This window comes from Schistocerca gregaria, chromosome X (assembly GCF_023897955.1).
Source record: "Schistocerca gregaria isolate iqSchGreg1 chromosome X, iqSchGreg1.2, whole genome shotgun sequence".
NCBI lineage: Eukaryota > Metazoa > Arthropoda > Insecta > Orthoptera > Acrididae > Schistocerca > Schistocerca gregaria.
In genome coordinates, this window is record NC_064931.1 from 388,238,767 (window position 1) to 388,264,118 (window position 25,352).

Below are 25,352 nucleotides of genomic sequence, written 5' to 3' on the forward strand. Positions count from 1 at the left end.
CCTCGTTTATTCTGGCACATTTTAAGATCAGATCTTATATACAGAAATTTATTTTGTCAGAATTTCCTTCGAGCCCTGAGTTCATCTCTCTGATGTAAGAGCTTTGAAATGTTCCCAAAGTTGGTATTTCATTGTTTTGTTCATAAGTTAGTAGAAATTGGTGCCTAATAACACATTTGTACGTACCGTCAATGGGGTATTTATTGTGTAAATTTTATTTCTTATTTGGGGCAGATGCTTGAATCCTACTCCGTTAAGCGTTGTCTCTCGTCCGATAGTTTTTGCACCTTCGACTTACTCAGCTTTAACATATTGAATGTGAATGCCGCCAGATTCTCCCTTAGCACTACTACTCCTTTCTCCTTCTCATCACCGACACATTTAATCGCGTTACCAGCAAGCCATCGCTACTGCAAATGCTTCCACTGCGAGGCAACACTGCGCACTACTTTGAACTGGACTAAGTTAGTTCTCGCTGCAGCCGGGCCTATTGTTCCATTTATCGAGTAACAACACCAACAGGAGGATGTAACACTCCTGGAAGAAAGGGTATTTCGGATTCGTGGCCTAGCCCCAGTCCGTGGAGATGTTACCAGAATAAGTTAATTCTGGGAACTATTTTTAATAATCTGCCATTTTCCGTGTCTTACAAGATGGAATCTATTAATCCTCGAGAAAAAATTTATAGGACTTTTTTGTAAGAAATTTAATGTAATTTAATTTTGTACTGGAAAAAGTTTCTGCTAGATGCCGCTGTTTCAGAGACATTCAAGAAAAACTGAACAATGACCTGTAAACCCTTTTCCACCACCTCCACGCTCAGACCTCACGGGTCAGGATTTTTAATTCTTCACTACGGGCTCCTATCACTGAACCAAAATTTGCGACTACACCGATTTTTCCCCTGTGTGAGGGACAAGGTCTCTGCGATATTAAAGATCCACCCTACACATTGAAAACCCTAATTCGTGTGTAATCTCCGTTATGCTATCATCCACGCGTCTTGCACGTATTATTATCCTATGTTCAAAGTCGGTGTCGGTTAACTCGTGACGTGCTTCTATGTTCACCACACAACTGTCTGTAACAGACTGCTCGGATACCGATTCCACACTGACGCCATACGCGGCATCTACCAGCAATATTTGGGCGTCAAACACGGCACATCTTCAAACGGGGCAACACGTCCGGTGACTTTTGCCCACTGCTTTCATATCCCTTTTAGTTGGCACTAGAGATAAATTTATGACTCATTCGAGATCAGAAACTCACACAGTGTTGTCATCACAGCCAGTTTGCTGGCATCTCCTGTACAAAGATTTATGACCGAGATACCTTCTGGCCATTAAAAGTATACTAATAAAAATTATAGAAATCGACGAAATTTTCTTGTTGTTAGTATACAGTACAATAAGACGAACACAAGATTAAAGGTGTAGGTAGTTAGGGGTTGTAGAAGGTGTGAGACTATACAGAGCTATCACCGCTGGCAACAGCAACGGCTCTAATCAGAATGGGTATCCAGCCGACATGAGCTTGGATGACAGATATAAGTACTTCATTCCATTCTGTTTCAACTCTGTGCCAGAGTTCATCGATCACACTGGCTGGTGAGTAATGACATGCCAGTCTCTCGGCAACCTATGACCAGATGTTTTCAGTGCATATGAGATCTGGAGAGAGTACTGGCCAGGGTGACATTCGAAGACCCTTCGTATCGACATAGGTCAGGACAGCATAAGCAAGGTGCGGCCTTGCGTTATTTCGTTGAAAGATAACTTTTCAGAGATTTCGAGGAAAGCGCTCAGCCACCGACCTTAAGACGCCAGAAACGTAAAGCCTGCTGTGCATGTTATCGGATACGCGTACCAGAGGTGATCATATTCTGTACTAAATGACACCCACACCATCACGTCTGGTGCCGGTCTGTATGAAGATGGCCAATGTACTACGGTAACATTTATTCTACATACGTCAATATGCCCATTGTGATCTGTTTAATCAGTCTGGGGATTCGACCTGTTGTGCTGCCATTCATGGACAGCATTCCAGGAGGGTGTTTTCCAACAGCATAACGCTCGCCCACATACCTGCTGTTGTAACCCAACAATCTCTATAAGAGTCGACACGTTGCCTTAGCGTGGTCGATCACCAGATCTGTATCCAGTCGAGCACATATGGGACATCATCGGACGACAGCTCCAGCTTCATCCACAAACAGCATAAACCGTCCCTGTATTGACCGACCAAGTGGAACATTCATGGAACTCCATCCCACAGAGTAATGTCCGGCATTTGTACAACACAATGCATACACGTTTGCATGCTTGTATTCAACATTCTGACGATTACACCGGTTGTTAATGTACCAGCATGTCACATTTGCAATAGCTTTTCTCGCGCTTATATTTACCTGTCAACTTGCAAAGTTCATTCCTTAAACTGGTTACATTGTTGTTGTTGTGATCTCCAGTCCACAGACTGGTTTGATGCAGCTCTCCATGCTACTCTATCCTGTGCAAGCTTCATCATCTCCCAGTACCTACTGCAACCTCCATCCTTCTGAATCTGTTTAGTGTATGCATCTCTTGGTCTCCCACTACGATTTTTACCCTCCACGCTGCCCTCCAATAATAAATTGGTAATCCCTTTTATGTCTCAGAACATGTCCTATCAACCGATCCCTTCTTCTAGTCAAGTTGTGCCACAAATTTCTCTTCTCTCCAATTCTATTCAATACTTTCTCACTAGTTATGTGATCTACCCATCTATCTTCAGCATTCTGCTGTAGCACCACATTTCGAAAGCTTCTATTCTCTTGTTGTCTAAACTATTTATCGTCAACGTTTCATTTCTATACATGGCTACACTCCATGCATATACACTCCTGGAAATTGAAATAAGAACACCGTGAATTCATTGTCCCAGGAAGGGGAAACTTTATTGACACATTCCTGGGGTCAGATACATCACATGATCACACTGACAGAACCACAGGCACATAGACACAGGCAACAGAGCATGCACAATGTCGGCACTAGTACAGTGTATATCCACCTTTCGCAACAATGCAGGCTGCTATTCTCCCATGGAGACGATCGTAGAGATGCTGGATGTAGTGCTGTGGAACGGCTCGCCATGCCATTTCCACCTGGCGCCTCAGTTGGACCAGCGTTCGTGCTGGATGTGCAGACCGCGTGACACGACGCTTCATCCAGTCCCAAACATGCTCAATGGGGGACAGATCCGGAGATCTTGCTGGCCAGGGTAGTTGACTTACACCTTCTAGAGCACGTTGGGTGGCACGGGATACATGCGGACGTGCATTGTCCTGTTGGAACAGCAAGTTCCTTGCCGGTCTAGTAATGGTAGAACGATGGGTTCGATGACGGTTTGGATGTACCGTGCACTATTCAATGTCCCCTCGACGATCACCAGAGGTGTACGGCCAGTGTAGGAGATCGCTCCCCACACCATGATGCCGGGTGTTGGCCCTGTGTGCCTCGGTCGTATGCAGTCCTGATTGTGGCGCTCACCTGCACGGCGCCAAACACGCATACGACCATCATTGGCACCAAGGCAGAAGCGACTCTCATCGCTGAAGACGACACGTCTCCATTCGTCCCTCCATTCACGCCTGTCGCAACACCACTGGAGGCGGGCTGCACGATGTTGGGGCGTGAGCGGAAGACGGCCTAACGGTGTGCGGGACCGTAGCCCAGCTTCATGGAGACGGTTGCGAATGGTCCTCGCCGATACCCCAGGAGCAACAGTGTCCCTAATTTGCTGGGAAGTGGCGGTGCGGTCCCCTACGGCACTGCGTAGGATCCTACGGTCTTGGCGTGCATCCGTGCGTCGCTGCGGTCCGGTCCCAGGTCGACGGGCACGTGCACCTTCCGCCGACCACTGGCGACAACATCGATGTACTGTGGAGACCTCACACCCCACGTGTTGAGCAATTCGGCGGTACGTCCACCTGGCCTCCCGCATGCCCACTATACGCCCTCGCTCAAAGTCCGTCAACTGCACATACGGTTCACGTCCACGCTGTCGCGGCATGCTACCAGTGTTAAAGACTGCGGTGGAGCTCCGAATGCCACGGCAAACTGGCTGACACTGACGGCGGCGGTGCACCAATGCTGCGCAGCTAGCGCCATTCGACGGCCAACACCGCGGTTCCTGGTATGTCCGCTGTGCCGTGCGTGTGATCATTGCTTGTACAGCCCTCTCGTAGTGTCCGGAGCAAGTATGGTGGGTCTGACACACCGGTGTCAATGTGTTCTTTTTTCCATTTCCAGGAGTGTACTTTCAGAAACGACTTCCTGACACTTAAATCTATACTCGATGTTAACAAAGTTCTCTTCTTCAGAAACGCTTTCCTTGCCACTGCCAGTCTACATTTATATCCTCTCTACCTCGACCATTCTCAGTTGTTTTGCTTCCCAAATAGCAAAACTAATTTACTATTTTAAGCGTCTCATTTTCTAATCTAATTGCCGCAGCATCACCCGACTTCATTCGACTACATTCCATTATCCTCGTTTTGCTTTTGTTGATGTTCATCTTGTATCCTCCTTTCAAGAGACTGTCCATTCCATTCAACTGCTCTTCCAGGTCCTTTGCTGTCTCTGACAGAATTACAATGCCATTGGCGAACCTCAATAGACAAATGTATTCCACAAATTCCATTACTCTACGGTAACTATTTGATGGTGTCGGGAATTTTTTTTCGTCAGTTTATATCCAAGCGTGGTCATGGTTACTTGAAGTTTATCGCATGCGCGTACACTGCGCTGCAATTTTACAGCCAGCAGTGTATCTGCTATACCCACCTTTCTGTTTAGATACCTCAGTATCGAGCCGTGTCGCGTTATTGCGATACAGCAATCTCGGTTACAGTGGCGGATGGGGGCCCAGACAAGTAATCCAATACTCTGAGGTATGCCGGAGTGTGGAAGACGCTGACAGCTTCGTGGCGCGCCGACCCGCTCGTGTGATGGCGCGCCACGCGCTTACTACTACAACAGAGGGCGTCAGCCAGACCCTGTGACGGCTCGGATATCGACCTAGTGGCTAACCTTGGCGTGGTCCTCTCGTGTTATTCCCTCTTCCACTTTCACGTGGCCGGCTTGCCAGCTGATTCACTTTCTTTCGTCTGACACTTTTTTCTTTTCTACTGCACGTCCAAACATACTCCAAAGGTTACAACAAACACTTATACGACCTATATCATTTTTCTATTCACTATTGTCAGAAGACGTGCGAAATGCAGGAATACACGAGCAAGATCGATGATTCCCACAGGAACTAGGAGTTCACCTTGAACGTAAATAAAAGTAACGTATTGCGTATACATAGACGAAGAGATCCACAACCGTTCGATTACACTGTTGGCGACAAATCGCTGGAATCAGTAAATACCGTAAAATTAATAGGAGTAACCAGACAGACGGACCTAAAGTAGAATGACCACATAGAACAAATTGTAGGAAAAGTTAATTAGTTTTTCGAAAGGGTCCGCCTTGAGCAAAACACATTTTTTTCTTTTCTTCTGTTACCTAGACATGTTTCGATGAAGTTTCAGCATCATCAGCGGGCTTTTACCTTCTTTCTATTAAACAACAGAAGAAATTATCTTTATCAATTGTACAAATACAAATTAGAATTTTTAGGGAAGTATTTACAAATCTGAAAAACAGAAAAGGTTTGTATACATATGTTTGTTTTTAAAATTTTAAATACTTTCTTAAAAATTGGAATTTGTATGTGTACAAGCAGTAAAGAGCACTTTCTGTGCTGTTTAATAGAAGAAAAATAAAAGCCCACTGATGATGCTGAAACTTCAGCGAAATACGTCTGGTTAACAGGAGAAAAGAAAAAAAATATGTTTTGATCAAACTGACCACCTTCCAAAAAAAAAAAAAAAAAAAAAAAACTCGGACAGAATGGCTTCAATCTCAAGATGATGCAGGAGAAACAGTTACCACGCTGAGATTGATTGGGAGAATCTAAATGAAATGTAGCTCATGAATGAAACAAGTGTCTTACAAAGCATTTGATCGACCGATTCTCATAACTGTTGCTCGCCAGTCTGGGGTCCTCAACAAATAAGATTAATTGAAGGAACAGCAATGAAGAGCGGCTCGTGTCGTCACGGTATCGTTTGCTCTGCTCGGGGACGTTTCGAAAATTTATAACGAACTCCAGTGGCAGAAGCTACAAGAATAGTTCAGTAATGAAATTTCAGGAGCGTACGGTTCACGAAGCAACGACCAAAATTTTACATCCTTCCACGTACGCCTCGCGAAATGATCTCGACGAGAAAATAAGTGAGAAATTAGAGGCCATACGGAGCTTTCCTCACAATGTTCTTTCCATGCGCAGTTCGTGAGTGGAACAGGGAGGAGGGGAAAAGATACTGGTACATAAAGAACCTTCCAACATACACAGTACGCAATATGGAAGTAGAAGCAGATGTCACAACATTTTACAAACAGGTTATCTACAACGTGTACAAAAACCAGAATGCAGGGCTAACAGTCGAAGGATATGGAATAGATGCAGTAATTGAGAATTTAATGAGACAGAGCTGCAATACGTCCCCTAATCATCCATGTTATTCAGTCTGTACACTGAGCAAGCAGTAAGGCAAGCCAAAGTGAAATCTAGAAGAGGAATTAATGTTCATGGAGAAGACACAAAGAACTGTTTGTTGGTGACATTTGAGTTCTATTAGAGATGATTAAGGACTTGGGAGATCATTTGAACGAAACGGACAGTTATAATACGAAAATCAACAGAACTAAAGGAAGTAAAAAGCGAAATAAAAACAGTTTATGTTGAGGGAAACAGATTACGAAATGAGACACTAAAAGTGGGAGGTGACTATTTGGGTTGCAAAATGACTCACATTGACAGAAATAAGACACTATAAAAAGAATAGCAAGAAGAGCTTTCCCATAAAGTTTTAATATGGTAGCTTCGAATATGAATTTAAATATTGGCAAGCTTTTTCTGAAAATTTTGTACTTGGAGTGTTGCTGTATATGGGAGTGGAACGTAGACGATGAACAGTACAAACAACAAGAGAATAAAAGCTTCTGAAATGTGGTGCTACAGAATAATTCCGAAGATTACATGGGCAAGTCGAGTAATTAATGACGAGGTAATTAACTTAAGGTTGAAGCTCTTCTGTCTCAGTTTGCTTGCAAACACATTTTTTTATGAAGAGCGTTCGACTTGAGCAAAACACAATTTTTTTCTTTTCTTTTTGCACCCCAACTTACAAACACAGTCATACAGAACATAAACGCACATAACACAACCACACAGGACACACACACACACACAAGCACACATGAACAAGAAACATCAGTAATAACAAGTAAATGGTACACTCTCATTACAACAACAAAGCAACTCATAGAATAGGCAATATATTCAAAGAAACAAGGGCTTAAAATAGTCTACAGGACAGATAACTCAATAATGGAGAAAACTAAGGCATTCAACACAAGTACAGAAAAAAATAACACATCTGGTGTTTACCTGCTGACATGTCAAGACTGCAAATCAATTTATATAGGACAGACAAGCAGAAACTTTAATGCCAGATAAACTGAGCACAGAACAGCATTAAACAGTAACAGCTGTCATTCTACACTTGCTGAGCACCTTATGGGCAGCACAAGACACATTAACACTGACTTGAAAATTCTCAAATGCGGCTACAGCCCACCACAAAAACTAACAATTAAAGAACGCTATCAAAAAGAAAATGCCACAACTGAAGGAAAACAAGTAATAAAGGAATACACAGTTCTTTGCAATGGAACTCTGTTCTCTGCCCTAAAAAATTATCAGAGAAAGCCCCCTTCGAAATACATAAACACACACACACATACACACAAAATACATAAAAAAGAATAAATAAAAATAAAAGCAGTAAACAAATAAAAGTCGTACCAATTCAACTACACACACACACACACACACACACACACACACACACACTCAGTCTTCCACATAGTACTAGTTAATGGTCGGCGTAAAATTTCGAAGTAAATAACTGTTCTACATTAAGTTCTATACAGTTGAGAAGACAAACCGTAAAACAAAACAATTACATTAAATAACATAAAACCCAGGAAGTCCACAGCATGTGGTAACAATGTCTGTTTTTCAGATCTCTAAATACTGTCTTAAAAACTCAAAGTTATATGTGTATAAGTAGCAAAAAACATTTTTTTGTTTTATAGGCAACAATATAAAGCCCACTGATGGTGCTGAAGCTTCAGCGAAAGCACAGACATATTAAGTCCTCTGCCTCCGCCTTAACACGCTTACTAAATTTCACGTTTCACATATTGTTCTGCACTTTATTTATTCGACCCTTGCGTGTCATGATGTCTATGTCTTCCGTGGCCTTCATATACTTATTCGGCTTACCGGATTATAAACAGGTGGTCTGGCACATTACATTTTGCGAGATATCCTCTTCATTTTCTTTTGTTGTAGTCAACTGTGAGGCCGAGCGGTTCTAGGCGCTTCAGTCTGGAACCGCGCGACCGCTACGGTCGCAGGTTCGAATCCTGCCTCGGGCATGGATGTGTGTAATGTCCTTCGGTTAGTTAGGCTTAAGTAGTTTTAAGTTCTAGGGGACTAATGACCTCAGATGTTAAGTCTCATAGTGCTGAGAGCCATTTGAACCATTTTTGAGTGAATTATGTTTCTTACATTTGTTTAATTCCTTCCTGATGTAGCTGTTTCTTAATCTGTCTACTCTGGTACAGTGTCTCACATCCCTAAGATTTCAACTGCCTGGACCTAACTGTGTGTGAGCCGCAACTCACTTCCGTAAAGTACTGTGGGGACTTCCAATACGTCATAAAACTTCATTCGTGTTGTTTTTTGTTTTATTTCTAATGAACCTGTTCATTGTTCCAAATATGTTACAAAATTTTGCTACCATCTTGTCTATATCGTTGTCACACAAGTACGTAATGTCACATCCAAGATAATTACATTGTTAGACCTGTTCTGCTACTGTGTTGTTCATTACTGTTTTTGTTCTTATGGAGTCCTTTCCCACAAAATTCATTGCCTCTAGTTTTCTTTGCAGATGTAGTGATATTGTACTCTACAGCAGTTTTGCTTAGAAGATAATTTCCTGTTTGCAGATCATTCTCTTTCTCTTTTAAAACTGTGACATCGTCTATATATGAAACAAAATTCAGCCTAGCCTCTTCGTCTATTCTAATATGTGCATGAAACTTTGTTTTCCACGCACGTATAAATATCCTATATGTTTTATACATAATTTCACCTGACAGCACATCGGAATTTACGTACTCGGATTAGAGTGCAAGCACTCATAAAATCCCACAATGTTATATCTTAGGGTTTGGCCAGGCATCACAACTGAAGACATGCTACCAAAGGTATTCTAAACACACGTTTGTTTATGCACTGACTTCGTTGTGAAAGACGTCATAGTTGCCTTTCAGCTAACCAGAGTTATTGAAAGTTACAAACAGGCAATCGCTTGCGCTAATAATGCTGAATTCAGGATCCGTGTACTGTCTCTGACGGCACAGAAGTGCGGCGCAGTTCAACAAGGCACGAGTATAGCGGCAGAACCGTGTGGGAACAGACGGTGGCCGCGGTTGATCAAATGAGCGGCTATTCAGTGTGTCAGCAGTCGGCGGGTAGCTTCCGCAAGGGCGGCCGTGCCATTCAGGGGCAGCCGCGGTACAGTTCTGCCGCACGTGCTGCAACACTACCGTGTATCGGGTGGCGCCGTCCCTGGAACCCGTCATCCCGTGCGTCGGGTTATACGTGCGCCGCCGGATTAGCATTCTGCCCGCTAGGCCAGTTCATTGTGTTCACTGGATTCGGACTGCGGGGAACGGAGGTCATACCCCCGTCTAGCCACTGCATCTATATCTACATCTATGCTCTGCAAAGCAGTGTAAAGTGCATGGCGGAGGATACTTCCCTTTGAACTACGTATTACGGTATTACGGTTCCTTTCGCGTATGGAGAGCCAGTGCACGCGCCATAATTAGTTTAATCTTCTTTCCACGCTCTCTTTGGGAGTGGTACCTCGGGAGCTGTAGTATTCCTACACGTAACACTCGATACTGAAAATATTGTAACTGGGAATGTGTGGGATAGGTGGCGTCTATCTTCAAGGGTCTGCCATTTTTCAATATTTCCGTGGCCCTCTCATTACAGATTTTTCGACATTTCTGTGCCCCCCTGGCAATTTGTGCTGATCTTTTGTACGAGAAGCATCCGATAAGTAGTGCAACACATTTGTTTTATTGGCTAATTTCAGTTGAAAAAATGCGGAATTTGTTGTGGGACATCGTGCAATATTCCCGTTTCAGCCCCTACAGATTCATGAAGTTACGATGGGTGGCGGAGCTATACGTAGTGGCGTCTGTAATGGAGGTGAGTTCCCAGCATAGAGCTGTCATTGAGTTTCTTTTGACGGAAAACGAGAGCATTGCAGATATTCACAGGAGCCTGTGAAATGCCTACGAGACCTAGCAGTGAAAAAAAGCACAGTAAGTCGTTGGGTGAGGCGTCTGTCATCATCGCAACATGGTCGCGCAAACCTGTCTGATATCCCGCGTGCCTGCTGGCAGCACACATCTGTCTCTCCTGCAATGTTGGAGCGTGCGGACACTCTCACTGGAGGTGAACGATAGATCACAAAAATGCAAACGAACTTCTCCCTTCGCAGGACAACACAAGGCCTCACACAAGTCTGTGCACCCGAGATAAGCTCACAGAAGCCGCGCGGAGTGGCCGCCCGGTTTAAGGTGCCATGTCACGGATTGCGCGGCCCCTCCCACCGGAGGTTCGAGTCCTCCCTCGGACATGGGTGTGTGTGTTGTTCTTAGCGTAAGTTAGTTTAAGTAGTGTGTAAGTCTAGGGACAGATGACCTCCGCAGTTTGGTCCTTAAAAAGAAAAAAAAAAAACCCTCACAGAACGACATCGTACTGTTCTTCCCCAACCTCCCTACAGACCGGGTGTCGCACTTTCTGACTTCTGTGTGTTTGGTCCAATGAAGGATGCGCTCCACGACAAGAAGTACGTGAATAATGGTTGTATTGTATTGTATGGAACTGGGAACCTAGAAACGACACAGAGGCTTCATCCCCCCTCCCCTGTAGCCGTCAGTGGTTCATAACCCCATAACAGGCTACAGCAGTCTATTCACTCCACCGAGACCCCACACGGAACCCAGGGTTATTGTGCGGTTCGGCCCCCAGTGGAGTGTAACCCCCCAATGTTTGTATGGTAGAGCAATAATGGTGTAAGCATGCGTGGAGAAAGTGTCTCCGCAGCAATCGCCGACATAGTGTAACTGAGGCGAAATAAGGGGAACCGGCCCGCATTCTCCGAGGCAGATGGAAAGCCGCCTGAAAAACCATCCACAGACTGGCCAGCGCACCTTGACACTAATCCGCCGGGCGGATTCGTGCCGGGAATCGGCACAATGGCGAGGTTACTGATGTAGCAAGACGGCCGGTTGAGTGATACCATGCAGGCATATACACCCTTCCAGTAAGATGACGTAAGGCCGTCGCATTGAACGGAGATTATGCTGAAAATAGAGTTTGTAGCCAACAGACTGGGGAATAATATGGTGTATTGGAATCCTGAAAAAAATCAACCTGCTTTCAGAAAAAAACTATGTTGCATTACTTACTGAGTACCCCTCGTATTATGAATTATTATTTGCAGTGATATATTTTGACACCAATCGTTTTGTTATGCTGTACTGCCTATTGCCCCACTAGTGCTCCCTTAAACTTGTCTGAGCAGTTATATATTCAATACTCAACACACGGCCTTCCACTCTTAGTATTGGGTGACGCCGTACAGTAGCGCCCCTACGTCATTCGCACGGTTTGCCACTCCTTGCACCATGTTACTACACACGACAATACAGACAGAGCATACTCTTTCAGTGATCTCTTTTTTTGAGTGGTACTTTGTGCAAATAAAACTACTACATATAATGGGGTTTGAGTTCAGCGTAACTTTATCTGTTATCTTACAGTTAAAAAGTTTATTTGTTTACCACTGATGCAAATGGGAGATGACATCAGACGATACCGTAGATATCATGATCTTACATGGTAAACCCAAGTTGCACAGTGTAGGCACATTGCCTTAGAGGAACCGACTTACAAACGATTTTTTTTTTAAATTATATAACTCAAACTCAGATCACACAATTGGTTTCACTACTGGTTTCGACATGTTAACAAATCATCGGATAGTCTGTTTAAAAAGAAAGAAAAAGGAAGATAGTAAAATATTTGGTAAAGTTGTTATCATTCCGAAGGTTGGTTTGGACACTAAACTACTTTACTAGGCACTGTCCTATAGGAAGAGGTATGCAGTTGCCTTTCTCAGGCGTTTGAATAGATTTATTCAGCCATTTGTAGGGGACCGCGAAGCAAAGTCCAGCTCGGCGTTTTTCACACAACAAACATTGCCACAGGCGAAAAAAGTGATAAGTAATGCACAAAAATCCTAGAACTGACTAGGGGTCAAATCTAGTATAGTCTGGCACTATTACCACTGAGACAAAGAGCCGCCTAATAAAGTTCTAGGTAACTATCAAACTAACTTCTTCACTGAGACGAAGAACCACCTAATAAAGTTCTAGGAAACTATTAAACTAACTTCTATGAGGGCTTTTGTTTTTCAAGGTCCGATCGAACGGGAAATTAACATCACAATGAAAACCCGATGAAGCTGGCCGCGGTGGTCGAGCGGTTCTAGGCGCTTCAGTCCGGAATCACGAGGCTGCTACGGTCGCAGGTTCCAAACTTGCCTCGTGCATGGATGTGTGTGATGTCCTTAGGTTAGTTAGATTTAAGTAGTTCTACGTTTAGGGGACTGATGACCTCAGATGTTAAGTCCCATAGTGCTTAGAGCCATTTGAACCATTTTTGAAAACCCGATGAAGCTTTGCGCAGATATGTGGCACAGTGTCTCTAGTATGCCCGTCTATCGCGTCACCTTGCACTTTTTAGTTCTGAGCGCACAGTGTGCACATCAAGAAGCCTACAACAACAGAGTCTCCCATAAAGTATGAAGTGCGTGCCCTTGTGTTGAGTGATTCCGCCTGATTTCCATGCAGCCCACATAACGTAATAGCCACGAGTAACAGCAAAGTGCGACAGTGGTGCAGGAACTTTGAAGCAGAGCGTACATACGTCCATGATGGGATGTGTTTGATCACCCATCATACAGTCCGGACGTGCCTCCCTCTGACTTTCATCTCTTTGCTCACATGAACCGCGAACTATTAGGGCAGCATTTTAACACAGACGACCAGCTGCAATCCAGCGTACAGAATTGGCGGAAAGCACAAGCGGCTGCATTCAGTAACGAGGGTATTGGAAAGTTGGTACCACTCTAAGTCGGATCGGTGACGGAGTTGAGAAGTAGCTCGAAGTTGTAGCCAAATGTTGAAAATAAAACATTTTTTATTTTCAATGTGGTTTCCGTTTCACGACCAACCGGATCCTGAGAAAAAAAAGAAAATAGTTCTCGTATGTGCAACCGCATGAACTCCAATACGATACAAAGGAGCGACGTGTACAATTTAGGAAAAACAGTGAAAACATAAAGGTGAATGACTGGACGGGGGTTTGAGCACTAGTCCTGTCGCAGAGTGGTAACCTCTGTACCACCGCACTCGGTACGTGTCAGACAACTGAAACTTTTTGACAGTTCTAACCACCTCAAAAAACCACAAATTTGTACTCTGCATTGGTACCACTAAAATTATATATTCCTCTTGGGATAACACCAAACTTGCGATCATCCATGAACGCAACAGATTCAGTGTTTCGAATAATTCAGACATGCAAATGCCTAAAGTATTTTTTTTTTAGTAATGGACTGAAAATGCAAGCGAGATTCCGACGTCAAAAACAGCTGAAAAATACCATGCATTGTAGCGCCAGCAAGGTGTAAAACTAGAGAATGGGGAGGGGCGTGACAGTGATTACGCAGTATTTTAACGTGTTATTGGCTGACTCAGGAAATCTACGTCAAATTCCATCTAACTGCACCTAAACTGGCAAAGTAAAAATGTCGTCAACTTGGGGTTTGGTTTGAAGTCGCAGTACTTTGCTAGTAATGGTCCTATTGGAGGATATTTGCCCTCTTCTTTGTTCGACAGGTGATCGAGTGAGTTCACACGACGGGAAGACACTGGGCTCGTGTTCGGGAAGACATCGGTTCAAACCTCAGTCAGGCCATTCAGATTTATGTGATTTCTCTGAGACGTTTATTGCAAATGGCAGGATGGTTCCTCAGAAAAGAGCGTCCAATTTCCTTCCCCATCCTTCTCCAATGCGAGCTTGATCTCCATCATCAATGAATTGGACATAAACTGTACTTTGACCCCTAACCTCCCTCCATTTTTTCTTCGACCTGTGGACAACCTGACTACCCATTTACAGAGAGGTCTACATTCTGACACGGAATCCGAACTAGGGAATAAATTGGTATTTTACGCGTTTATGAAATATTTCCAAAGTTGAGAGACTTAGTAGCAGTAGTAGTAGCAGTTGTTGTTTCCGTGGTCGTCGTCGTACTGAGCACTTGCAGCTTCCTCGCTAGTCTATCCTCTGCCTATCTACTACAACAACCTTCATCCACTTGAAACAGTTGTTTGTTGCTAAGCCTTGGTCTCCCTCTACAATGTTTACCCGCTACACTTCCCTGCATTTCCAAGCTGACGATTCCCTGATGACTCAGGATGTGCACCATCAATACGTCCAACCTTTCAGCTAAATTGGTCCTTTAAGATTTTTTTCCCCGAATTGATTCATTACCTCTTCATCTGTTATTCGACCTTCACATCAAACTTCAGCATTCTCCTATAGAAACACGTTTCAAAATCTTTTATTCTCTTTTTGTCGGTATTGTTGATAGTCCATATATCATTACCGTATAAGGCTACACACCAGACAAACACCTTCAGAAGAGCTTACCTAACATTTAACTTTATAATCGATGTTAATATGTAACTCTTTTCCGGAAAAGCTGTCACCGGTCTACATTTTATAACCTCTTAATGTCAGCCATTGCTAATTATTCTATTGCTCAAATAATAAAATTCGTCTATAATTCATTTTGTCTCATCCTCAAATTTACGTCCCTCAGCATCACCTGAATTAACATCCACTTTATTGCCCTAATTTTACGTTTGTTGTTGTTCATCTTACAACCTCTTTTCAAGACACTATTCATTTATTTCAGTTAATATTCCAAGTTCGTTGCTTACTCTGAGATAATTTCAGTGTGAAGTGACAGAAATATATATTGCTGACTAAGAATCGAACCGATAACTTCTGATACTCACTCATCCACCTAATAAAACTTTAACGATATTTTTAATAGGGAACATAGTGTGCCGACAAGTATGTATCTGACTCACCCTTGGCCATACCAATCTGAGTTGAATATGATTTATTTACCTATTTCTATTGCAAAACCAAATTGAATTAAAGCTGTTAACAACTCCAGAAACATGTGAGAAGCGTTCGTGGCCAGGGTCACTATTTCGATGACTCATTAACTCAGTTGTCTCGTATTTACCGGAATGAAGCTTAGCGTCCAAAATTACGTCAACATCCTTAAAGACGGGGCACAACTCAAGGCCGCAAAGATGAGGGTGTGCGCTGGTATGAAACTTACTGGCAGATTAAAACTGTGTGCCAGAACAAGACTCGAACTCGGGACCTTTGCCTTTCACAGGCAAGTGCTCTACCTACTGAGAGCATTTGCTCGTGAAAGGCAGATGTCCCGAGTACGAGACTCGCTCGGTTTCAATCCGCCAGAAAGTTTCAAGAAGTTTGTCATTCGCCTGGTGTGATTACTTCTGGGTGGGCTGCACAACCCCAATAAATTTAAATTCAAATGGTTGAAGTGGCTCTGAGCACTATGGGACTTAACTTCTGAGGTCATCAGTCCCCTAGAACTAGGAACTACTTAAACCTAACTAACCTAAGGACATCACACATATCCATGCCCGGGGCGGGATTAGAACCTGCGACCGTAGCGGTCGCGCGTTTCCGGACTGAAGCGCCTAGAACCGCTCGGCCACAACGGCCGGCGATAAATTTAAAGAATGACGTCGTATTCATCAGTCTCTTATTTTGAAGTAGTACTTTGTTACGCACTAATAACGGGCATACAATCGAAACTAGCTTGTAGTGCTTAATAAAGTACTGCTTAAGGATAAGAGCCTGATGAATAAGACGGCATTCCTTACATTTGCCTAAAGCATTTGAGAGGAAATCATAATTACGCTAGTCTTTGGGCAGAAAGGCGTAAGTCCAGTTTCCACAATTTAACTGGCTATACCTGTAGTACTCTCCGTCGAGATTATTACGTATGTTGACCCAAATGCAAGAATAAAAACTACCTGTCCAGATTAAAAAATTTAAAAATTTATGTTAAAAAAAGTTACCATGGTTTCTTGCAAGAATGTCAAATTTTCTCACTTTTTACTATTTCTGGACTTTTATAATTTCAAAGAAAAAAATCTAAATCAAAATGACCGGATGGGGTTAGGACACCTCTGTTTCCGAGTACGAATCCAAACTGTTTACCAACGCCCACTGCTTCTGTGACTCAGTAACATAGCCGTCTCGTTCTTAATAACTACACAGCAGCCGTCTGCGATCCGGGAATGAGAGTGCACCTTCAATTGTCGTTCTCACGCTAAACAATTAAAATTACAAATTTTTGTTATCTTTACGTTTCTTATTAAGATTTTACTTACCATGCCCAGTCTTTCTCGCTAGGTACACTGTTAACTGATGGACCGAAGGTCAAGGGCAATACGGAATGCGTTCTAAGCTACAATACAGTTCAACATTCATTCAATAATCAATCAGGAGGCGTGAAAGAGGGGTCCTCAGACTGATTCCCACATCTAGCTGCGCGAAGACACTTGTAATCTCGCTCTCTGGTGATTTTCTTCTGCTACAGGGGTACATGTGCCACCAACTTCTGTTGCCCGTGACATTGGAACTCGGTACAACTACGTCCATGGGCGTGACCAGCAAGGAGGCAGCCGCCGCGTCTCCTCCTCCCCCATCCCAGGCAAAATTGATCTTCACAAACCACACATACAGACATATCAGTTTGAAGAAAGCTATGTAAAGGTTACTGACTAGTAACAAGTGAACTCCGAATTATATGTCGTGAAATCTTAAAACTATTTAGTAATTCATCACGAAACTAATACTAAATCACCCACCGTCCCCCCCCCCACCCACACTCCGCCAAGATCAGCTCCTGGGTACGCTCTTTGCTCCATCTTTCCTGGAGAGCCCCACCATATACCCCGTCACAACAATATACTCATGTACACATACTAGGCACAATACCTCAAAAACACAGTGAGCGTCTTGTAAAATTTTTTCCATGACTACATAGCGCAGAATTTGATCAACTGTTAATCGAAAGTAATAATAAAAGAAAGCTCCGGGAAAAGACAGTGACAACTCAAAAATTAATTCTATAAACTTATATTTAAGAAGTATAAGGTTCCTTTAAATTTCATGTAAGTATTGTTGACAGTAAATTGCATTATTTTATTTGCGCGTTGGATACATCACACGTATTTTTGATTTTGGTGATATGAACTAAATACACCGTTTTTCGATTTGAGTCCCTTTTCTTGCGGGGTGCGAATGTGCAAGTGAAACACGAAATGAAAGGATTAATTTTAAATTGCAATACAGATGCAAAATCTCTCGCGATGGATATGTCGGCATCAGTGAATTGATAGACAAAAATCAAGGAGCTGGGCGGGGATCGAACCCGAGAACTTCACATCTACAGTCGGGTACTTTACCACTGGGCCACAATAAAAAATGAAAAAGCACAATCTGTAACTTTCACTCTCACACAGCCACCCATTCGGAGCCAGTCGGCGTCCCGGAAACGAGAGTAAATGTGGAGTGCGGGCACGGAGGAGTTTGTTTACAGGAGGCGAGGCAGGCACGTGGGCGACGCTTACCGTGCGCGGCGGCTGCCGGCGGTAGTCGGCTCAGATCGATGTCGCGGCACGCAGTGGCGGCGGCGGGCGGCGGCAGCGTGCGTGCCATGGCGAGCCCCGCGGCGCACTGGCCAGCAGCCGCCGGCGCGCCCACTTATCTACTCAGCCGCGGATGCAACAATCTACGGCGCAGCTGCGCACCGCCCCATCCCTCGCACCGATCGTACACGCGCGCCCATAAGTATTCGCCCGCACCGACATCCAAAAACCACTCTACACAAATAGGACGTTCCCTGAGTCTTCGGCCGTCCGGGCTTTTGTATTAGCCCCACTGGCGTTGTAACTACGCTACGGAAGCCGGGGCGCGTGCCCTAATCGCTGTTTCAGTAGCTGCGCAGTTTGTGACAGGCGAGAAAAATGTAGGAACGGAAATGGGAGAGCGAAGGAGGAGGGGAAAAAAAAAACGAAGTGGAAGAGGTGTAAGGGTACAGATATCGATATCGCTACGATATATCGAATCCTACCTTTACCCACCTCTGCTGACGAGCAACTAAAATGAGTGCGACACAACTGGCGTTCGGCTAAAATCGAGCGTTTGAATACGGCGGGAACGTAAACACTGCGCTACACCACGGTCTGATACCACAACCTCTATGTGGCATTCATATTTGTCGGTATCGCCGACCCTCAACCAAATTACAGCCTAACCTAGAATTCGGGCTACGTTAGAGATCACTCTGTCATCACAACCAAACTGACTGAATTCAGCCGAAAGCCACTTGTGCCCTACTCATTTTAGCGATTCATCCTCTGCTATACCCAAGATAAAAAGTGGCATGGGATGTCCTGTGCAGTAAGGATTGGGGTGGGTTCAAAATGGTTAAAATGCCTCTGAGCACTATGGGACTTAACATCTGAGGTCATCAGTACCCTAGAACTTAAAACTACTTAAACCTAACTAACCTAAGGACATCACACACATCCATACCCCAGGCAGGATTCGAACCTGCGGCCGTAGCGGTCGCGCGGTCCCAGACTCAAGCGCCTAGAACCGCTCGGCCACTCCGGCCTGCCGGCGGTGGGCTTTTGGCACCTGCAGAAAAGGCGTGCAGGCAGTTACTCTCAATTAGGGGTGTGACATCAAAAGACAAATATCGAGTTTCGAAATAATCGAATATCCTAGAACTAAGTATCGATATGGACGACTATCTCATCTATATCTCTTGTTAAGGCAGTTATCAGCTATTGAAATGCATGACACACATATGCTAACTTTATTTATACTTCATTCCGATCGGTTTCAGTCATAAACCATATTCACAGTCGTCGAAAAATTAATCTGCAGCCAGCATTACATATCAAAACTGAAAGTATTGTCCATCTCGAACATTACAAGTATGAAATCTGTGTGAAAACTAAATAAATTGAGAGAACCAACATGAGACATACACTGTATGTCTCGTGTTTGACCTCTTCAGTTAACTGCTTTCCGCACAGATGTAATACTTATAATGTCCTAAATGAACGATATTTGAGTTTTGATACATAATGTTGGCTGCAGATTAATTTTTAGATGACCGTGAACATGGTTTATGACCGAAATCGGTTGGAATGAAATATAAATAGTCATGCGTTTCATAAAGTCTAATATGTCAGTTAAAAAATTTGCTTTTAAAATCCAGATGACAATATGTTATTTAAAACTGTGAGGTGTGCGTTTCAAGAAATGATAAAAAAATAAAGGAAACCCAAAATTTAAGTGTGCATGATTTTAATATAAACAGAGATATCTTAGGAAAGAAAAATGAAAAAGTTATACTACAGCAGCTGAAAAAATGGAGAGGCGAAAATAAATAACCAAAATCACTCTGACTACAGATAATTTACACGAAAAGATTATCTGGTCCAAAACTAAAGAACATAAAATACTAATTTGTTGGCATGAATATCACTTCAAACATTTCTACCAATCTTCCTTTTGAGTGAGAGGCGGTTACGACAGTACAAAATTGACAACAATCGAAGTTCCTCTAATAAATTTAATATATAGAACTGTAGGTACCGTTACTATGGTTTAAATATATCAGTATTAAAAAGAAAGTGGAGTTGAGTTTTCTCTGAGTTAGATGCTGATAATAATAATATTATCCGAATATATTGCCACAAAATATTCAAGCTGCCTTTTTTCAACTAGCAACCATCGATTCAAGATTTCGCGTAACTGATTGCGATACATCGACATTCCGAGACATCGCTATCTGATATCCCAAACCCAGTCTGAATGTTCGGCTCAGAGTAAATAAGTGCGAGTTGGGTTGCGGAAACGATGGAGTGAATACGAGGATGAGGTATTTATTCAATAATTAGTATTGTGCAATATGGAACAGTATAGTTTTCGTTCGGTCACCAAGTGGAATCATAAAGGGGAATGGCTAAACGAAGTGAATATGGGTATATTGTGCTTGTTTATGTAGTCTGAGTGAACATTAGGTCGACCCTTTCATGAAAACAAGATATAACAATCACAGTGTTGATCATATACTGTTTGTTTTCGAGCTCCGTTTTCATCATACTACGTTCACCGAGTCAGTTATATTGAAGAGAGTAGCAGAGGTACACGTTTATGAAAGTTACTGTAGAGATACATGTATCACGGGAGTAAGTTTTTTCCGCCAGCCGCGGTGGTCTAGCGGTTCTAGGAGCTCAGTCCGGAACCGCGGGACTGCTACGGTCGCAGGTTCGAATCCTGCCTCGGGCATGGATGCGTGTGATGTCCTTAGGTTAGTTAGGTTTAAGTAGTTCTAAGTTCTAGGGGACTGATGACCTCAGATGTTAAGTCCCAACATCGTGCAGCCCGCCTCCAGTGGTGTCGTGACAGGCGTGAATGGAGGGACGAATGGAGACGTGTCGTCTTCAGCGATGAGAGTCGCTTCTGCCTTGGTGCCAATGATGGTCGTATGCGTGTTTGGCGCCGTGCAGGTAAGCGCCACAATCAGGACTGCATACGACCGAGGCACACAGGGCCAACACCCGGCATCATGGTGTGGGGAGCGATCTCCTACACTGGCCGTACACCTCTGGTGATCGTCGAGGGGACACTGATTAGTCCACGGTACATCCAAACCGTCATCGAACCCATCGTTCTACCATTCCTAGACCGGCAAGGGAACTTGCTGTTCCAACAGGACAATGCACGTCCGCATGTATCCCGTGCCACCCAACGTGCTCTAGAAGGTGTAAGTCAACTACCCTGGCCAGCAAGATCTCCGGATCTGTCCCCCACTGAGCATGTTTAGGACTGGATGAAGCGTCGTCTCACGCGGTCGTCTCACGCGGTCTGCACGTCCAGCACGAACGCTGGTCCAACTGAGGCGCCAGGTGGAAATGGCATGGCAAGCCGTTCCACAGGACTACATCCAGCATCTCTACGATCGTCTCCATAGGAGAATAGCAGCCTGCATTGCTGCGAAAGGTGGATATACACTGTACTAGTGCCGACATTGTGCATGCTCTGTTGCCTGTGTCTATGTGCCTGTGGTTCTGTCAGTGTGATCATGTGATGTATCTGACCCCAGGAATGTGTCAATAAAGTTTCCCCTTCCTGGGACAATGAATTCACGGTGTTCTTATTTCAATTTCCAGGAGTGTATATTATGACTTTTGAACACTATTAAGGTAAATACATTGTTTGTTCTCTATCAAAATTTTCATTTTCTAACTACGCCTATCAGTAGTTAGTGACTTCAGTAGTTTTAATCTTTTATTTAGCTGGCAGTAGTGGCGCTTGCTGTATTGCAGTAGATCGAGTAACGAAGATTTTTGTGAGGTAGGTGATTCATAAAAAGGTATAGGTTAGGGCCATTCTTTTGTAGAGATTATTGAAAGTCAGATTGCGTTGCGCTAAAAATATTGCTTTACAGTTTAGTGTTGAACAGAATAAGTAAAGAGAGTAATGTCTGAGTACGTTCAGTTTTGCTCAGCTGTTTGAAAATCAAATAATGTAAGAGGTTTATCAGCACAGTGATTCATTATTTTTTCTAAGGGGACGTTTCACGGTGACACCCCGATGTTTGGGTATAGCTGAAGGTGGCGGTCTGCTTTTGGCAGTGTAGGGGCCGGACGTCTCTGTTTACGTCCTTGCCACTGATATCATGTTCGGGGTTGTTTCTCTGCTTCAGCCGTCTTCGCGCGCTAAATTGCCTTTCAAAGAAAAATGGCTTCTTCTTTTCGCAAATCGACATTGATGGTCAGTTTTTTAAGTGAATATGCCCATCCGAAAGCACATGAAATCGAACAATTACTTAGAGATGATGTTAAGATTGACTATAACGATCTTCTTGTCATACACCTATTCATAGTTAGCAGTGTGGTATATGTGAGGTTAATTAACGACGCAGCGAGCGGCAGTTTTCTAAATGACACTATGAATGGTCTCCATTTCCGTCATTCAGATGGCAGTATTTGTGACGTGTTTGTAGACCATTTAGCACTTGGGCTGTGTATGATACGTGTTTTCGGACTCCCGTTTGAACTACCTTCGGGAATGGTAATGTCAGAGCTCCACCCACTTAGGAAGGTGATAAGCCTTCCTCTTGAGGAAGAATGGGCTGCCATTTCTCCACGGACATTCAGACACCTCACTGAATGTGACCCGCATAGAGTTCAAGCCCTCATAAAGGCTGATCGTGAACACACTTCTCATTAATGTCCACTGATAGCTGTCCAGGTACCATTATCGGATAGTGCAACTCAATCAGTGTCGGAACGAACTTTACGAAGGGAACTGCATACAGTCGGGTACCTCGTGAAAGTCCATTTCTCGCAGATGGATACAAACCTGCATATCTCCAATGGACTGAGCAACACAAACTGGTCCGTAGCTGACTGGAGGCATGTGGTGTGGTTCGACAACTGTGATTCTTGCTTTTTTCAAATGATGCAGAGAGCAGAGTGCATCGACGGCCCTATTAGTTGTCTAGCCTGCAGTATGTGAAGGGCTTAGTTCAGGGCAGAGTTGGTTCTGTGATGTTTTAGGAGTATTTTTTGTACCATTACGTCAGCTTATCGTCTCCATGAATCAGAACGTTTATTTCTACGTCCTCGGTGACCAAATGTTGTCGTTTTTTGCTGTTGTTGTTGTTGTTGAGTTATGCCAGCATGCTGATCTCTTCCCTTATTTGAAGGTGGCGCATCTGTGGCTTCCTCATAGGCAAGGGGCCACCTTGAACTTTGTACAGTGTCCACAGTCGCGTCAGTGACACTCTGTCGCCAATTTAATGAGCTGTTCCAACTGTAAATAAATAGTAGTCGCTCTCTGCTGTGAGTGTGGCAACTACGTAGCTTCCTCGTATCCACTATGTGGGCAGTGCAGAACTTCCAGTATACACTAATAAGCCAAAAAATAATGACCACTGCCCACCGCGAGATTTAATATCGACAGGTAGCGGTGCGTGTGCGTGACGCGTTAGCGAAAGTATCTGAACAGAGCAGAGATGAATGGAAATCATTCTAGCGACGATACAGGGCGCAAATGGGGAATTTCAGTAAGATAATGGACTCTGGCAAAGGGCAGATTGTTATTGTCCGACCTCTGGGAACGAGCACCTCGGAAATGGCGAAGCTATCAGCAGTTAGGATGCTAGTTGCGTGAGCTCCTGTGGAAAGTGGTTGAAGGATGCTGAAACAACGAACAGCTGAGAAAGTTATGACGTCCACGCCTTATCATAGAAAGTGGATGTTAGAAGCTTATCCAGGCAAACTGCTGCTCGGAACATGCACCGCAACATGGACGCAGGTAAGATGGGGCAGTATTATTCTATGGGGAATATTCAATTGGGCTTCCATGCGGCTATTGGTAGTAAGCGAAGGCACCATGACAGCTGGGTACTATGTGAACATAACTGCGAATCACCTGCATCCCCTCATCCCTGATATCTTCCTGATGGAGAGGGATACTTCCGTAGAATAACTTGCCTCGTCAAAAGGCGAGAATCGTTTTACAACAATCCAAAGAGCATGATAATATACTCACGTTGATTCTGTGGTCAGGAAATTCGACTGATCTGAATCTGAAGGAACATGTCTGGGATACTAAAAGGTATTGATAGGTTCAACCTACCAGAAGATGCCTTATCGAGGGACGAGTGTCAAATGGCTGAATGTACTGGTGATGAGGGATTATAATAATCTAGTGAATATTACACTGAAACGCCAAAGAAACTGGTATAGGCTCGCATATTCAAATACAGAGGTATGTAAACAGCCAGAATATGGCGGTGCGGTCGGCAACGCCTATATAAGACAAGTGTCTGGCGCAGTTGTTAGATCGGTTACTGCTGCTACAATGGCAGGTTATCAAGATTTAGTGAGTTTGAACGAGGTGTTATAGTCGGCGCACGAGCAATGGGACACGGGATCTCTGAGGTAGCGGTAAAGTGGGAATTTTCCCGTACGACAATTTTACGGGTGTACCGTGAATATCAGGAATCCAGTAAAACATCAAATCTCCGACATAGCTGTGGCCGGACAAAGATCCTGCAAGAACGGGACCAACAAAGACTGAAGAGAATCGTTCAACCTGACAGAAGTGCAACCTTTGCGAAAATTTCTGCAGATTTCAATTCTGGGCCATCAACAAGTGTCAGCGTGCGAACCATTCAACGAAACTACTCGATATGGGTTTTCGGAACCGAAGGCTGACTCGTGTATCCTTGATGACAGCACGACACATAGCTTTACGCCTGGCCTGGACCCATCAACACCGACATTAGACTGTTGATGACTGAAAACATGTTGCCTGGTCGGACGAGTCTCGTTTCAAATTGTATCGATTGGATGGATGTGTACGGGTATGGAGACAACCTCATGAATCCACGGAACCTGCATGTCAGCAGCGGTCTGTTCAAGCTGGTGGAGGCTCTGTAATGGAATGGGGCGTGTGCTGTTGGAGTGATATGGGACCCCTGACACGTTGAGATACGACTCTGACAGGTGACACGTACGTAAGCATCCTGTCTGATCACCTTCATCCTTTCATGTCCATTATGCATTCCGACGGACTTGCGCAATTCCAGCAGGACAGTGCAACAACTCAGACGTACATAATTGCTACAGAGTGTCTCTAGGAACGCTCTTCTGAGTTTAAACACTTCTGCTGGCCACCAAACTCCCCAGACATGAACATTATTGAGCATATCTGGGATCATCAACGTGCTGTTCAGAAGAGATCTCCACCTCCTCGTACTCTTACGGATGTCTGGACAGCCCTGCACGATTCATGGTGTCAGTTCCCTCCAG

The 25,352-nt window shown here is 44.0% G+C and overlaps 1 protein-coding gene across 4 annotated transcripts in view; it reads right to left on the minus strand.

Annotated features, from left to right (window-relative positions):
* Nucleotides 1-25,352, minus strand: part of LOC126298774 (1-acyl-sn-glycerol-3-phosphate acyltransferase alpha-like) — a 588,589-nt gene that overhangs the window by 199,961 nt on the left and 363,276 nt on the right. Inside the window, exon 1 of one of the 4 annotated variants that reach the window (XM_049990224.1) lies at nt 18,078-18,241. The exons of the other annotated variants lie outside the window; for them this stretch is intronic. Coding sequence (XP_049846181.1) covers nt 18,078-18,165 — 88 coding nt within the window. The 5' untranslated portion in view covers nt 18,166-18,241. Of the gene's footprint in view, nt 1-18,077; nt 18,242-25,352 lie in introns of those variants that run through there. 4 annotated transcript variants of the gene reach the window in all.